This window comes from Budorcas taxicolor, chromosome 7, assembly GCF_023091745.1.
Source record: "Budorcas taxicolor isolate Tak-1 chromosome 7, Takin1.1, whole genome shotgun sequence".
Taxonomy (NCBI): Eukaryota; Metazoa; Chordata; class Mammalia; order Artiodactyla; family Bovidae; genus Budorcas; species Budorcas taxicolor.
The window spans coordinates 16828865-16843607 of NC_068916.1; the positions used below are offsets into that span (position 1 = coordinate 16828865).

Sequence of the window (14743 nt, forward strand, 5' to 3'; positions counted from 1 at the left end):
AGTCCCCCCGAGCTGGCCTCCACCTCCAGGGCCCATGTGTGCCTGCCCGCGTGCCCTCTGGCTTTGAACTCTCTTGTCTATGGTGGGATGGGGTGGGGAAGCCCTTCTGTACCTGTGCAGCCCTCCCCGGAGCCTGGCTGGGGCCTCGTGCCTGGGGGGCAGATGCAGGTGAAGGTGCCAATGAGGTTCTTGCACAGCATGCCCCGGGCATGGCAGTCTTGCTCACCGTCTGCACACTCATCCACATCTGTGGGTGACCATGGATCGATGGTGCTCATGGCTCGTGAAAATCTGGACTCTCCCACCCTCCAGTGGCCTCCCAGAGAGGTCCCTGAAGCACTGCCCAGTGTCCGTTCCTCCCCCACCTCTCCCAGATGTCCTGGGAAGTCAAGTGGCAGGGGATGTGCCGGGAGCCAGTGTGAGGAATCCCACCCGTGACAAGGTCATGTGGCAGAGATCTGAAGGGCAAGGTCGAGTCAGATCTCAGGTTTTCCCCCTGGTATTTCCTGAGCGTGTACCCCCCAAAATAAGAATATTCCTGCCTGGAAAAAGTCATCTCCAGGCTTTAGTCTTCTGCATTTGAAAGGGTGTTTCAATCCAAAAACCCCTCTGATGGCTTTTTAGCCTGCCTGCAGGACTCCTACAGCTGCGCATGTGATTGTTTGAGGCCTCCCGACCGCAGGAGACACAGGAAGCTTAAAACATCCTAGGAATGCAGGGGCTTCCAAGGAGTCAGAATCATTAGAATAGGACTGAGTAAAGGTTTCATTTGTTGAGCCAATACTTGCTGCCAAATTTTCATATCTTTTACTTGTTGATATAGTTGGTATATAGAAAAAACAAGTAGCAACATTACATCTTTGAGTTAAGTACCTTCTTTGTTATAACCTACTGCGCCTTTGTTCTATAGAGATGTAACTTTAGTGCTTTGAGGAGATGCAGATTAAAGAACACTTCAGGGGAAACGAAATTAACATTCATTAAGGAAGAGAGCCAAAAAGTGTTAGCAAGCCTCTTGGCCAGAAGATAATGTAAATCACCTTAGACCTTTTGTATACAAAAAGATATACAGAAAGAGTCTGGGCTGCTAATGCTACATAATTTTGTATTACCCATTGATCTCTATGTACAATCAAAAAGGTATAAAAGGCCTTTCTAGACAATAGAGGCAGGGCCGGTCATTGGAAGGACTGGTTTCCCCCGTGTCTCCTCTTCACTCTAATTTCAGGCTGAATTCCCTTGGAACGTGGAGGCTCACCATGTCTACTTACTTGTCCCGGCTTTTAAGATCCGTAAGAGAGAGAGTCCAGGGCGGGGCACTCTCCGATAGTCAAACGGGCGCCGGCGGCCTAACGTAGACGGTGCAAGTTCCTTGTCTGGAACTTTATTGGTTTTCCACGTAAACCAAGTTAATCAGCCTCTTTTCTCCACTTAATTTTCCTACTATATTATTTCTTCCTAACCTAATCTTATGTTAATAAATAAATAAGTTTTTCCCTTGCCAACGCTGTCCCCGCTTCGAATTCTCTGGATCCACCGGGGCTGGACCTCAGCAGGGATGGTCAGGACTGCCCCAAACACCTGCATCCCCTGCCCACATCAGGGTCTCTGAATCTGTACGACCTTCACCATGGTCCCTGGAACACTGACCCTGAAACAGCCCTTGAGGGACCAAGTCCCAGGCCAGGGTTTCTACCCTCTACACTATGGACATTTGGGACTCAAAAATTCTTTGTGGTGGGAGGCTCCTCTGTCCAGTGTAGCATACTGAACAGCAACCTTGGTCACTCGATGCCTGTAGCAACCCCCACCTCTATTCAACTGTGACAATAAGAAGTATCTCCAGACATTTCCACATGTCCCAGGGGGGGAGGGAACAGTCACTGTCCCCACTGTGCTAGCCCATTCAGGGCATGTCCAGTCACCACCAGAGAGCCCTTCAGAGCCACAGTCCTGTTCTGTTAGACTGAGGAGATGCTCCCCTTTCATAAAAATACAAAACCATCCCTCACAAAAGAGCACCCATTGCACCCTCACTTGTCTCAGCTCTCCCATCACTTTATCACTTAGTACTCATTCCCACTCTTGGAGGCACAGCTCTTATTTCTTCATTTTCTCTCGGGACCGAGGTATGGCTGAGCCCCAGCGCCCTGCCATCCGCTGCCTGCCTGTGCGGGTCCTACCTCGGCACATGGCCCCATCCTCTCGTAACGCATAGCCGACTGGACAGGTGCACGCGTAGGAGCCCTCGGTGTTGTGGCAGCGGAAGGCGCAGAGCAGGGGGTTCAGGGAGCACTCATCAATGTCTGGAAAGGCCAGTGGAGGTGCCGGGTGGGTGGGGTCTGCCTGCAGGACCTCCTCTCCCTTTCTCAGGTCAGCCCCCGCCCCCAGCTTCCGTTTCACAGCCCGGGGTCTGGGCAGGCCGAGCCTTACCCTCGCAGGTCATCATGGGACCAGGTTCGAAGCCGTCTGCACAGGCACATTCGAAGCCTCCTATGACATTGGTGCAGGTGCCTCCCCCACAGGGGTGCCCGATGGAGCACTCATCTGTGTCTGCGGTGGGGAGGTAAGGGGGTGGGCAGGGCCTTCAGGGAGCCCCCACCGTTGACATAATCCTGTCTGCCTCCTGCTGAGTGTCTACAGACTGGACAGGGCTAGATCTGCTGCACCTTCAGGGCTGGACTCAGGGCAGAAGCATGCGGTAAGTGAATACGTGAATACATGAATGAGGGACTTCCTGGTGGCCTGGTGGCTAAGACTCTGCACTCCCACTGCAGGGGACCCGGGTTCCATGCCTGGTCAGGGAACTAGATCCCACATGCTGCAACTGAGTTCACATGCAACAAAGTTCACACGCTCACACACTTTAACTAAGATCCTGCGTGCCACAGCTAAGACCTGATGCAGCCAATCAAATAAATATGAAAAACAAATAAATAGTAAAAGCTTTAAAAATAGGTGAATGAGTAAATGAGAAAGTAAACGAATGAGCTAGTAAGCTAGTGAATGAATGAGCAAGAGAGTACGTAAATGAATGAGCGAGTAAATGAATGAATGAATAAGTGTGAGAATGTGTGAAAAAGTGAATAGGTGAAAGAGTAAATAAATGAATAACTGCAAATGCGTGAATGAGTAAAGGAATGAGTGAACGAGTGAGTAAACATTGGTGAGATGGACATGTGGGTGGGCAGAGTGATAGCAGCTGAGAGGCTGGATGCTCCCTAGGGTGGCATGTGCCCTCCCCAGCTCCTTCCTTTCCTGGGAAGCAAGCTGGGGTGGGCTAGTCCCTCACCCACGCAGCTGACACCCGTGAAGTCCAGGCTGTAACCAAGGGGACACTCGCAGCGGAATGAGCCATCGGTGTTGACGCAAAGGCCATTAGTGCAGATGCCAGGGGTCTCCGCACACTCGTTTACATCTGCAAGCGGCAGGGGTTGCAGGCCTCTGTCACGCCCTGGGCACAGTCAGGGTCTCTTCCTTCCCTTCAAGGAGGTGGGGGGGTGTCCAGGGCCACCCATGGGTCAAGGAGGGAACCTGAGACTGAGGAACCAGGGTAGAGCTCAGACAGGGCTGAGCAGGAATGCAGGAGGCTGCTGTGGCCTCAGGGGCTCTCAGCACATGGGTGAGAGGCTCACCTTCCCTGGAGTCATCTGGGCCTGGGACTGCCCCGTGGCCAAAGGGACACAGCTCCTGAAAGGCGACTGGACACCAAGAGGGGAAGGGAGGTGAGGGTCTGTGGCCAGGTGCAGTCCCCAGCATCCCCTGTGTGCGGGGAAGGCTGGAGGAAGAATGGAAGGAGAGCAGACAGGGGAGGGGCAGGGGGCAGGCAGGAAGGACCAGGGAGACTGGGCAGGGGGAGCCCTCACCACTGCCTTCCTGGGGACACAGCTCGCAGGGGTCATTCCAGCCCTCGCCGGGCCTCTGGCTACAACAGCACCGGGCCTTGGTGGTGTTGAAAGCTTTGGGTACTGAGCACTTTCCGGCCTCGAAATGGGTGAAGCAGAAACTCTGCCGTGTGTCTGTGGGGGTGATTCCCCAGGGAAACTGCTAGAAGGGCCAGCCACCCCCAGTTCTTGTGAATGGGGTGGTCCTGACCCTACCAGCAGCCAATAAGAACAGTTCAGGATCACTCCATGGTGATTGGTTCAGGGACGAACATGTGACCCACCCTGAGCCAATGAGGGTCAGTCCCGGGGCTTTTGCTGAGAATCTGAGATTCCTTTCCAGGAACACCCCACATTCACAGAATCTGAGAATCTTTTCCAGCAACACCCCACATTCACAGTTGTGGGAGTCATCCCAAGTTGGCAGAATGGTCAAACCTAGCCACATAATTTTTGGGTCAGAATCCCCTTCTTGGAGAGGCAAAACAATTCATTCCAAAGAGCCAGAGGACCCCAGACTTCAGACCCCAAATTCTCATTACTGATGCCATTCCCTAGCCTGAGCCTTCATGATTCGGCTTTACAGACAGACTGAGGGGTTTGGCTCACCACTGGTTCCCAGAATGACAAATACTTGTTGAGTTGCCCTAACCTGGGAGAGAAGAGACCAGCTCAACCCAGGTGAGGCTAGCCCACACTGGACAAGGCTCTTGGAGACCCACACAAGAAACTGCAAGCCCCCTTTTTGGGTGATGTAGCTCTTCCCCCACCCCACCTCCCACCTCTTCCCTCAGCCTGAGTGCTCCCTGGCTCCAGACTCACCAAAGCAACGGTGCCCGTTGTCAGACAGGACAAAGTCAGGCGGGCAGAGGCAGTTGAAGCTTCCGGCGCTGTTGGTACAGGTGCCAAAAAGGCACAGGTTGGGCTCTTCGGAGCACTCGTCGATGTCTGGAGGGGCAGGGACATGAAGTGAGGGGGGACGCAGCAGGCCCTCCACTTGTGGGGCAGAGTCAGCTGCTGGGAGGGGCAGATGGAGGGGGGCCCAGCCCGGGAGGATCCAGAGACTGTTGCGGGGTGGGGTCCCCAGGGCTCAGGATGAGCCAGAGTACCAGGTAGGCAGTGTGTGTGTGTGTCTTTCATCTCCAAGGTAGAGGTCATGGTCAGGAGAAGTTCATCATTAGAGACTAACTTTGTACAGAGCTAACCAAGACTGGTCCCCTGAAGAAGGGAATGGTAACCTACTGCAGTATTCTTGCCTGGGAAATCCCATGGACAGGGGAGCTACAGTTCATGGGTTTGCAAAGAGTCAGACATGCCTGAGTGACTAAACCACCACCAACCAAGACTGGGTAACATTAGCCTGTGCTGGATGGAGCTGGCTCACATTATACTAGACTAGTCCATCTGCTCAGGCCAGACTGGCCCAGGTTAGCCCAGGTTGCACAAGCCTAATCCAAGTGAATGAATGGTGGTCAGGCCAGACTGCTCCAGATTAACATGGAATATACAAGTCACCCAGGTGTGGAATAATACCAGAGCTCAGGTCAGACCAGTCCTCGATCACCACTCATCAAGTGAGGAATTCCATGTTTGGGCCAGTGAGACCCACACCCATGCCCATTTCATGGGATTCATGAGGAAGCCTGAGGGCCCCAGAGAGAGAGCATCTTAATAACAATAGAAGTGTGTGGAGCTGCATTGAGCACTGTGCTAAGGGCATCTTGTGTGTGTGTGTGATTCGGTTTTATTTTTTAATTTTTGGCTGCATCACAGGCATGTGGGATCCTAGCTCCCTGACCAGGGTTCGAATCCACGTCCCCTGAGTTGGAAGCGAGGACTCTATACCACTGGACTACCAAATTCAGTTCAGTTCAGTTCAGTTCAGTTCAGTCACTCAGTCATGTCCGACTCTTTGAGGTAGTCCCCTAAATGCATCTTTTCACTCACCACCAGTCCAGCTGGCATTCCCATTTTACACATGGAGGAACAGAGGCCCAGAGGAGCCCACCCCCCGGCCCCAGAGCTGGGAGGTGAGGGCAGATACTCACCGACACAACGGTCATTCTGCACCTGGAAGCCGGGGGGACAGATGCAGCGGAAGGAGCCCTCAAGGTTCTGGCAAGTGCCTGGCAGGCAGGTTCCTGGAAGGCTGAGACACTCGTTGGTGTCTATGGAGAGGAGGAGGAGGGGTCTCAGCACTAGCTGGGGGGCAGGGACTCGCCTGGGGCTGAGACCAGCACCTATGGTCACAGCATAATGGCCGAGGGCCCCTAGACAACCCCTCCTGGATCCAGAGGAAGGGCTGAGCCTTGGGAAAATAAAGACATCTGGAGAAGAGTATTCTGGGTCCTGGTGGGGGTTATAACTGGAGCCAGGTGTTGTCCAGGGGAAGGGGGAGTGAAGTTCCTAATCTCAAGCCACTTGCAGACCCCTTTCATGCTTTCCATGTCATCCATGCAGCTCCTTTATTATTCCATACATCATAAAACTTGGATTTTAAAGACAATCATTCTCTAAACCACAAACCTGGCGAAAACATGGGTGTGGTGTGCTGGTTCTGTCTCTTTTTATACCTTAAAATAAATGTATGGTTATGAAATGGAGTCATGCCCCTCAAAAGTGCCAACTGCAGGTCAGCTTGGAGCAGGGGCTGGCTGAGATGGCTTCAGCACCATGGTGAAGGAATGGCAACCCACTCCAGTATTCTTGCCTGGAGAATTCCACGAACAGAGACTAGTGGGCTACCGTCTATGGGGCCGCAAAGAGTCAGACATGACTGAGTGGCTAACACACACACACACCATTGTGATACTCACCTATGCAGTTCTTCCCATCACTTGTGAGCTCAAAGCCATCCTTGCAGAGGCAGTGGAAGGAGCCAACCGTGTTGAGGCACTGGCCAAATCGGCACACCTGCCCCATCATGGTGGAGCACTCATCCATGTCTGCAGAGGGAAGATGGGCCAGCAGGGTTACCCACAGAGCCTAAGGCTCTGAGCCTCCCTTGCACTTCTATTCAAAAAATTGACTTCACGGCTGTGACTTCAATTTATTGAGCACTTACATGCCAGTTGTGTATTAACTCTCCAACTATCCTATGAGGCAGACACCAGTATTTTCTAATATGAGCATTGTAATGCTGTGAATTTGCCCATAGGTCCTGCCTTAGCTGCATCCCACAAATTTTATGTTGTATTTTCTTTTCATTTAATTCAAAATGTTTTCTAATTTTCCTTATGATTTCTTCTTTTATCTATGGGTTCTTTAGGAGTACATTGCTTAATTTCCAAATACTTAGGGATTTTCTGGAGATCTTTTTGTGACTGACTACAATAGTTTAATTCCCTTACATTCTGAGAACCTACCTTGTGTAACCTCGATTAAAAAACAAAACAAAACTATTTGTTTTATGGCCCAGAATATGATCTTTCCTGGTGAATGTTCATGTACACCTAGGAATAATGTATATTCTGGGATGTTCCATAAATATCATTTGGGTCTAGGTGGCTCATAGTACTGTTGAGGTGTTTTATATTCTTACTGATCTTCTACTTTTCCTCTATTACTGAGGGAGGAGAGTTGAGGTCTCTAACCATAACTGTGAGTTTGTCTATTTCATTTTTAGTTCTGTCAATTTTTACTTCCTATCTTTTGAAGCTCATTATTACCTGCATAAACATTTATGATTGTTATGTCTTCTCAGAGAACTGACTCCTTTTAATACATACACTGACTCTATTTCTGGTAATATTCTTTGTCCAGAAGTCAATTTGATCTGATATTAAGATAGGTAGGTACTATTATTCTATAAATCTCCTTTTTACAGAGGAGGAAAGTAAAGCACAGAGAGGTTAAGTGACTTGCCTAAGGTCGCATAGCTGGCAGATGGCAAAGCTGGGATTTGAACTCATACCACTTGAACTTGTAATCTACACTTTGAACCACTGTACTAAATTACCAGCATCTTGCCTTCACTGTTCACCTTCCTCTCTGTATTGGCCATCTCCTTCTTATCAACCTGAGTGTAAGCTCTAGGAAGGGACCCCTGGCACCTAACAACTGCAGGGGTTTGGAGAACTTTGTGGTTAACTAGTTTTTAATCTCCTGAGGTTGTTTTACTGAAGGCATCCCCAGGTCGAGATCCTTTATTTCAGAGAGGTGGTGCCTCTCAAGCCAAGAATCAGCTTTTCAGTGGGGGTGCACTGAGGCTGGGCAGCTCACCCACGCAATCTCCGTTGTGTGTTGCCACAAAGCCGGGGAAGCAGAGGCAGTTGTAGGAGCCGACAATGTTCTTGCAGGTCCCATTTCCACACGGCTGCCGGTCACACTCGTCGACATCTGCCAGAGCAAAGGCCCCAACCCCCGGCCAGCTCACCCAGGGCAACAGGCAGCTTGGGGACTGAGCGCCTGACTGGACCCAGCCCCCTTCTCCAGTACCCAGCCCTGCCCACATGGATGGGAAATATATCCCTGGTACTATTTACTACCCCCATTTTACAGATGAGAAAACTGAGGTGCAGGGAGGTGAGTAAGTTATTCACCCCAGGTGTCAGGGGCCAGGACTCAAACTTGTGAGTCAATGAACCAGGATGGGCGGAAGCACCAGCCCCACCCCAGGGGAGGTATAGACCCATGGCCTCCTCATGGCCTGGCCATTGAGGCGGGGGCAGCTGGGCGCTCTCACCCATGCACAGGGTCTGGTCTGCTGAGGCCCGGAAGCCACGGTGACACAGACACACGTAGCTGTCCACTGTGTCCATGCAGTCGCCGTGGCTACAGAGAGTCGGGATCTCTCGACACTCGTTCCGTCCTGAGGGAGGGCAGGCAGCACAGTGTCCCCAGGGCTCCCACCCACAGCATGTCCTGAGCCATCACATGCTGCAATTAGGGGAACCCGACCCTGCCGGGAAGTTCCGCATGTGAGCTGTTGCCCCAAGGGAGACAATTCCCTTCCCATTTCATCCTCACGACTCCCCCATTAACAGATGTCCTCGGCACCCCCACCCCAAAGTACAGCCAAGGTGGCAACTCCAGCGATTAGGACTGTGCGCTTCCACTGGGGGCACAGGTTTGATCGTTGGTCCGAGAACTAAGGTCCCTCATGTAAAGTGACATGGCCAAAAAAGAAAAAACTACAGCCAAGGAGCAAAGTCCGGACAGGACCATGCCCTACCCAAGTCCCAGCAGGAGACAGAGTCTGGCTTTGTCCTGCTCCCTCACCTCCCGACTATGTCCCCACTTACCCACGCAAGCCCCGCCTGGTGACAGCTTGTACCCTTGGGCGCACTTGCAGCGGTAGCTGCCAGCGATGTTGATGCAGTCGGCGTTCTGCTGGCAGGGGTTCTCCCCGCTGGTGCACTCATCCACATCTGGGGAGTACAGCCAGCCAGGTGGGGGGAGTGAAAGAAAATCTTTCCTGCAGAATCAAACCTTAAATCCAGCCCCCTCCCCCTGGTTTTTCCAAAAGCAGCTAGAACCACATGGAGCGGGGTGACGTGGGCTGGAGCCCCTTGGAAAGGCGTTAGCCCCATAGGCAGAGAATCTCAGGGAAACTGAGATTCATGGAATTTAAATGACTTGCCCGGAGAGCACAGGGTGGGAGAAGGACCAGGACCCCACGCGGGGGTGGGGGTAGGGGGGCGGCAGCACCTTCACAGACCAGCAGCAGGCTGTTGTAGCTGAAGCCCACAGGGCACTCGCAGCGGAAGCTCCCGATCTGGTTGATGCAGACGCCGCTGGCACAGATGGCGGGGATCTCCCCACACTCGTCGATGTCTGGGGAAGTCACCAGCCATCAGGGGCAGCCCAGCCCCTGGCGTCGTCTGGGGACCCTGACCTAAGAGATCGTGCCACTGGGGAGAACCTGTGTGTCCACAAGCGAGCCTTCAGTTGAAAAATTCTGCTGTGGCTAACCTAGAACTGCTGACAGCAGAAAGAAATCAGGATGTGAGAGGGAAGGCAGAAGGGGAGAGGGCATCTTTCTCAACAAAAATGCACATTGGCTGTGACCCAGCACATATGTGTGTGTGTGCAAGCCTGCTATTCTGGGGTCTCTGGAGTGAAGCAGCCCCATGTGTCAGCAGGAAGTTGCATGAGAGGACCTGCGATGACGTTTAGCAAGAAACCAGAAACGTCAAAAGAGGAACTGATGACAAAATGTGGTCTCTCCAGACTTCCCTGACAGTCCAGTCATTAAGACTCTGTGCGCCCACTACAGGGGGCACAGGTTGGATCCCTGGCCAGGGAAGAGCCTGCATGCCACATGGTCAAAAAATAAATGTGGCTATCTATTTTACCACCACAATACTGTAAAGTAATTATCCTCTAATTTAAAAAAAAGCATAAAAAATGTGGTCTTTTCATACAAGAGAATATGATTCAGCCTGAAAAAGGGGTGAAGCACTGACACTCCCTACAATGTGGTTGAACCTTGAAAACATGAAGCTTAATGAGAGAAGCCAGTCCCCAAAGAACAAACACCATATGATACCATTTATATGAAATGTCCAGAACAGACACATCCAAAGAGAGAGAAAGCAGACTAGTGGTTGCTGGGGGGCTGGGGGAAGAGAGAATGAGGAATGATTGTTTATAGGGATGGAGTTTCTTTTTGTGTGATGGAATGCTCTAAACTTGAAGTGATGGAGCACAACTCTGAGTTTTCCCTTTGACCACACCTCATAGCATGTGGAGCTTTCTAGACTAGGGATCAAACCCATGCCCCCTGCAATGGAAGAACAGAGCCTTAACCCCTGGACCACCAAGGAAGCCCCTGAAGTGTGCACTTTTGATGGGTGAAGCGTATGGTGCGTGAATTATATCTCAGGAGAGCTGTTTTATTTATATGAGATCCTGGAATCTGCCTAAGTGTCCATCCACTGGGAACTGACTTATGGCCTGGGATGTGTCCACACTTGGAATACTACAAAGCAGGACATAGAAGGAAGCAGTCCTGTGTGTAGTAGCCTGGCTGGTTCTTCACGTCTCTCTTCTGGGGGAAAAAAAGCAAGTTGTTTTTTTTTTTAATTACTGTCCTACAGACAATACGTGAGAAAGCATAGGATTTATGGCCAACTCCCAGAAAACAATGCCATACATTTTCAATGGGGGGAACCTCAATATGTGTTTAAATGCATGAAGAAGGCACTAGAAAGAAGTACTCCAGGCATAAAGCATGAGTTGTATCTCAATAAAGCTGTTGTTTATAAAGAAGAACCTGGAATCAGCCTAAGTGTCCACCCATGGGGGACTGATTTACAACCTTGGACCCTTGGGAGAGGGGGAAAGAGACTGAGATTTGAAGGGGTGGCTGGAAGAGAATCAGATCTCATCTGCTCTGTTCCAGTTGTTGAAAGTAAGGAGAGGGACTTCCCTGGTGGTCCAGGGGCTAAGACTCCAAGCTCCCAGTGCAGGGGCCAGGGTTCCATCCCTGGTCAGGGAATGATCTTGCACTCTGAAACAAAGATCAAAGATCCTGCATGCCACAACTAAGACCCAGTGCAGCCAAATTAACTACTTAATTTTTTAAAAAAAGAAATAAGGAGAATACATCCATGGGATGAAGACAACTGAAAATAGGCTCATCAATTAAATACCGCACAACTGAAATTTGGCATTCAGATACAAGATCTCATTTAACTTACATTGTACAAGACCTCATTTAACTTTGATCTATGCTGCAACATGGGTAAATCTTGGGAACATTATGCTGACTGAAATAAGCCAGACATATAATAAAAGGACTCTTGAGAGTCCTGTGGATTGCAAGGAGATCAAACCAGTCAATCTTGAAGGAAGTTCAGTTCAGTTCAGTCGCTGAGTCGTGTCCGACTGTTTGCGACCCCATGGACTACAGCACGCCAGGCTTCCCTGTCCGTCACCAACTCCCGGAGCCAACTCAAACTCATGTCCATTAAGTCAGTGATGCCATCCAACCATCTCATCCTCTGTCGTCCCCTTCTCCTCCCGCCTTCAATCTTTCCCAGTATCAGGGTCTTTTCCAATGACTCAGTTCTTCTCATCAGGTGGCCAAAGTATTGGAGTTTCAGCTTCAGCATCAGTCCTTCCAGTGAATATTCAGGACTGATTTTCATGGCAAATAGATGGGGAAACAATGGAAACAGTGACAGACTTTATTTTCTTGGGCTCCAAAATCACTGCAGATGGTGACTGCAGCCATGAAATTAAGATGCTTCCTCCTTGGAAGATAGGCTATGAGACAGCATATTAAAAAGCGAGACATTACTTTGCCAACAAAGGTCCATCTAGTCAAAGCTATGGTTTTTCCAGTAGTCATGTACGGATGTGAGAGTTGGACTATAAAGAAAACTGAGCGCCAAAGAATTGATGCTTTCAAACTGTGGTGTTGGAGAAGACTCTTGAGAGTCTCTTGAACTGCAAGGAGATCCAACCAGTCAATCCTAAAGGAAATCCTGAAGGAAATCAACCCTGAAGATTCAATGGAAGGACTGATGCTGAAGCTGAAGCTGCAATACTTTGGCCATCTGATGCAAAGAGCCGACTCATTGGAAAATACTCTGATGGTGGGAAAAACTGAAGGCAGGAGGAGATGGGGCAACAGAGTATGAGGTGGTTGGGTAGTATCACCAACTCAATGGACATGAGTTTGAGCAAACTCTAGGAGATAGCGGAGGACAGGGAAGCCTGGCATGCTGCAGTCCATGGGATAGCAAAGAATCGGACCCAACTTAGTGACTGAACAACAGCAAACAAAAAGGACAAATACTGCATGATTCTGTTTCTGTGAGGTAAAATTGATGGAGACCACAGTTCTCCATAAATTATGGACCTCTACCACAGACCTCTACCACAGTTTGAGGGTAGAATGGAGGTTCCCAGGAGCTGGGGGAAGGGCTGGGGAGTCAGTGTTTCATGGGAACAGAGTTTCAGTAGGGGAAGATGACAAAGTTCTGGAGATGAATGGTGGGGATGGTTGCACGGTGGTGTGAATCTATTTAATGTTACGAATTGGACACTTAAAAATGGTTAAAATGGCCAATTTTCTGTTATGGGTATTTTAACAGAATTTTTAAAAATGAACAATTTACTAAAAATATTCTCTGCCTTAAAAAAAAAAAGGAGCAGGATTGAGGGGCAGGATTCCTGGCCCAGGGAAACAGAAGAGCGAGGGTGTGGGGTAGAGGAGAATGGAAGGGAAAGTGTTGTGGGGGAGGGGAAGAGAGGGGGCAGGGCTTGGGGCACAGAGTGACCGGGGGCTCCAGGCGGTGGCAGCGGGGAGAAGGGGGCATGGAGGTCACTCACCAAGGGGCTTCCCTGTGTGGATGTCGATGACAAACCCAGGAACCTGGTTTCCACACAGGATCTGGTAATCCACTGTGCAAAGGAAAACAGGGGAGTTGGGGCTGGGGCTGCAGCCCTGCTAGGAGGACCCCTCCTCTTGTCTCTGATCACCTGGTCCATCCCTGTAGCCTGGTGCTCACCTGGCCTCTGATAACTCCCTCCACCCTGACCAGCACTGGGAGGGTTACAGGCCCCTGTGCCGTGTGATCTTCCAACATACAGGCACATCTCTTCTCTCTGTGAGTGCCACCAGCCACGCCCTACCATCCTCACCATAAAATGCAGACTCTGCAGTCCAGACCTCCAGACCTTCCTCTCTCCCCAAGTCCCCCCTTCCTGCTAACAGGAACTCCTGCCCTCCTGTTACCCTGATTTCATTACACATCTGGATATTCCTGCTCTGTTACGCTACCACAACTTTGCACAGACTGTTCTCTTTGCTGTTCCCTAGCACAGTCTGCTTCAGCCTTGAGGACTCAGGGCAGCTCCTCACTGTGGCCATGGTCAGAGGATGATACTATCCTTTGGCTCCCCTGGGAAAATCGTTGTTGCTGTTGTTGTTCAGTTGCTAAGTCACGTCCAACTCTTTGCAGCCCCCTGAACTGCAGCCCACCAGGCTCCTCTGTCCATGGGGTTTCCCAGGCGAGAATACTGGAGTGGGTTGCCATTTCCTCCTTCATGGGATCTTCCCAACCCAGGGATTGAACCCATGTCTCCTGCATTGGCAGGTGGATTCTTTACCACTGAGCCAGCTCGGAAGTCCCTGGGCAATTCACACTCTAATTATATCCCACTGCGGACACTAAGATTTTGCTTACCTGACCTCAGTCCCCAGGTGGGTGGGTGTCCCTGGACCCACCTGACAGACATGATCAGGCATTAGGTTGGTGCCCCCTGTCCCCAGGTCCCTGCCCTGCCCCTCACTCACTCTTCTGCCTGCATCATGATGAGAACATAATGGCCACTGAGGCTAGTATGGACTTCTGCCTCATCGATATTCGACCTGCAGCTCAGATTCAGGTGCACACAATTTAGGCAGGTACCCGAGTCCCACCACATAATCTATGAGTGAGGTTTGGTCTCTCTTGACGATCTCATGACCAGACTTGGCTGTCTGCAGTTTCCTCCCAGACTGCCCAGCTTGGGTCTACCATATTTTTATTTTCTAGATCTCAGAACAGGGTCTGGCACCCAGAGATACCCAATAATAACCCCCCCCACTCCACTGTGCTGGGTTGAACAATGACCCGCCCACCCCCAAAGTTCCTGTCCACCCAGTCTTTCTGGGACCCTTTTTGGAAATAGGACCTTTGCAGATTTAATCAAGCTGATGTGATCCTAGATCAGGGTAGCTCTAAGGCAATGATGGGGCTTCCCTGGTAGCTCAGATGGTGGAGAATCTGCCTGCAATGCAGGAGATGTGGGTTCAGTCCCTGGGTCAAGAAGACCCCCTGGAGAAGGGAGTGGCTACCCATTCCAGTATTCTTGACTGGAGAATCCCATGGACAGAGGAGTCTGGCGGGCTGCAGAGCAACTCC

General features: G+C 50.8%; 1 protein-coding gene across 1 annotated transcript in view; it reads right to left on the reverse strand.

Annotated features, from left to right (window-relative positions):
* FBN3 (fibrillin 3) overlaps positions 1-14743 on the reverse strand; it is a 67212-nt gene that overhangs the window by 13461 nt on the left and 39008 nt on the right. The window contains exons 41-54 of the mRNA XM_052644404.1: positions 13167-13238; positions 9534-9659; positions 9128-9253; positions 8569-8694; positions 8106-8222; positions 6701-6829; positions 5933-6052; positions 4707-4832; positions 3867-4019; positions 3636-3701; positions 3293-3418; positions 2434-2553; positions 2184-2306; positions 113-247 (exon numbers count right to left, since the gene is read on the reverse strand). Coding sequence (XP_052500364.1) covers positions 113-247; positions 2184-2306; positions 2434-2553; positions 3293-3418; positions 3636-3701; positions 3867-4019; positions 4707-4832; positions 5933-6052; positions 6701-6829; positions 8106-8222; positions 8569-8694; positions 9128-9253; positions 9534-9659; positions 13167-13238 — 1665 coding nt within the window. The remainder of the gene's footprint in view (positions 1-112; positions 248-2183; positions 2307-2433; positions 2554-3292; positions 3419-3635; positions 3702-3866; positions 4020-4706; positions 4833-5932; positions 6053-6700; positions 6830-8105; positions 8223-8568; positions 8695-9127; positions 9254-9533; positions 9660-13166; positions 13239-14743) is intronic.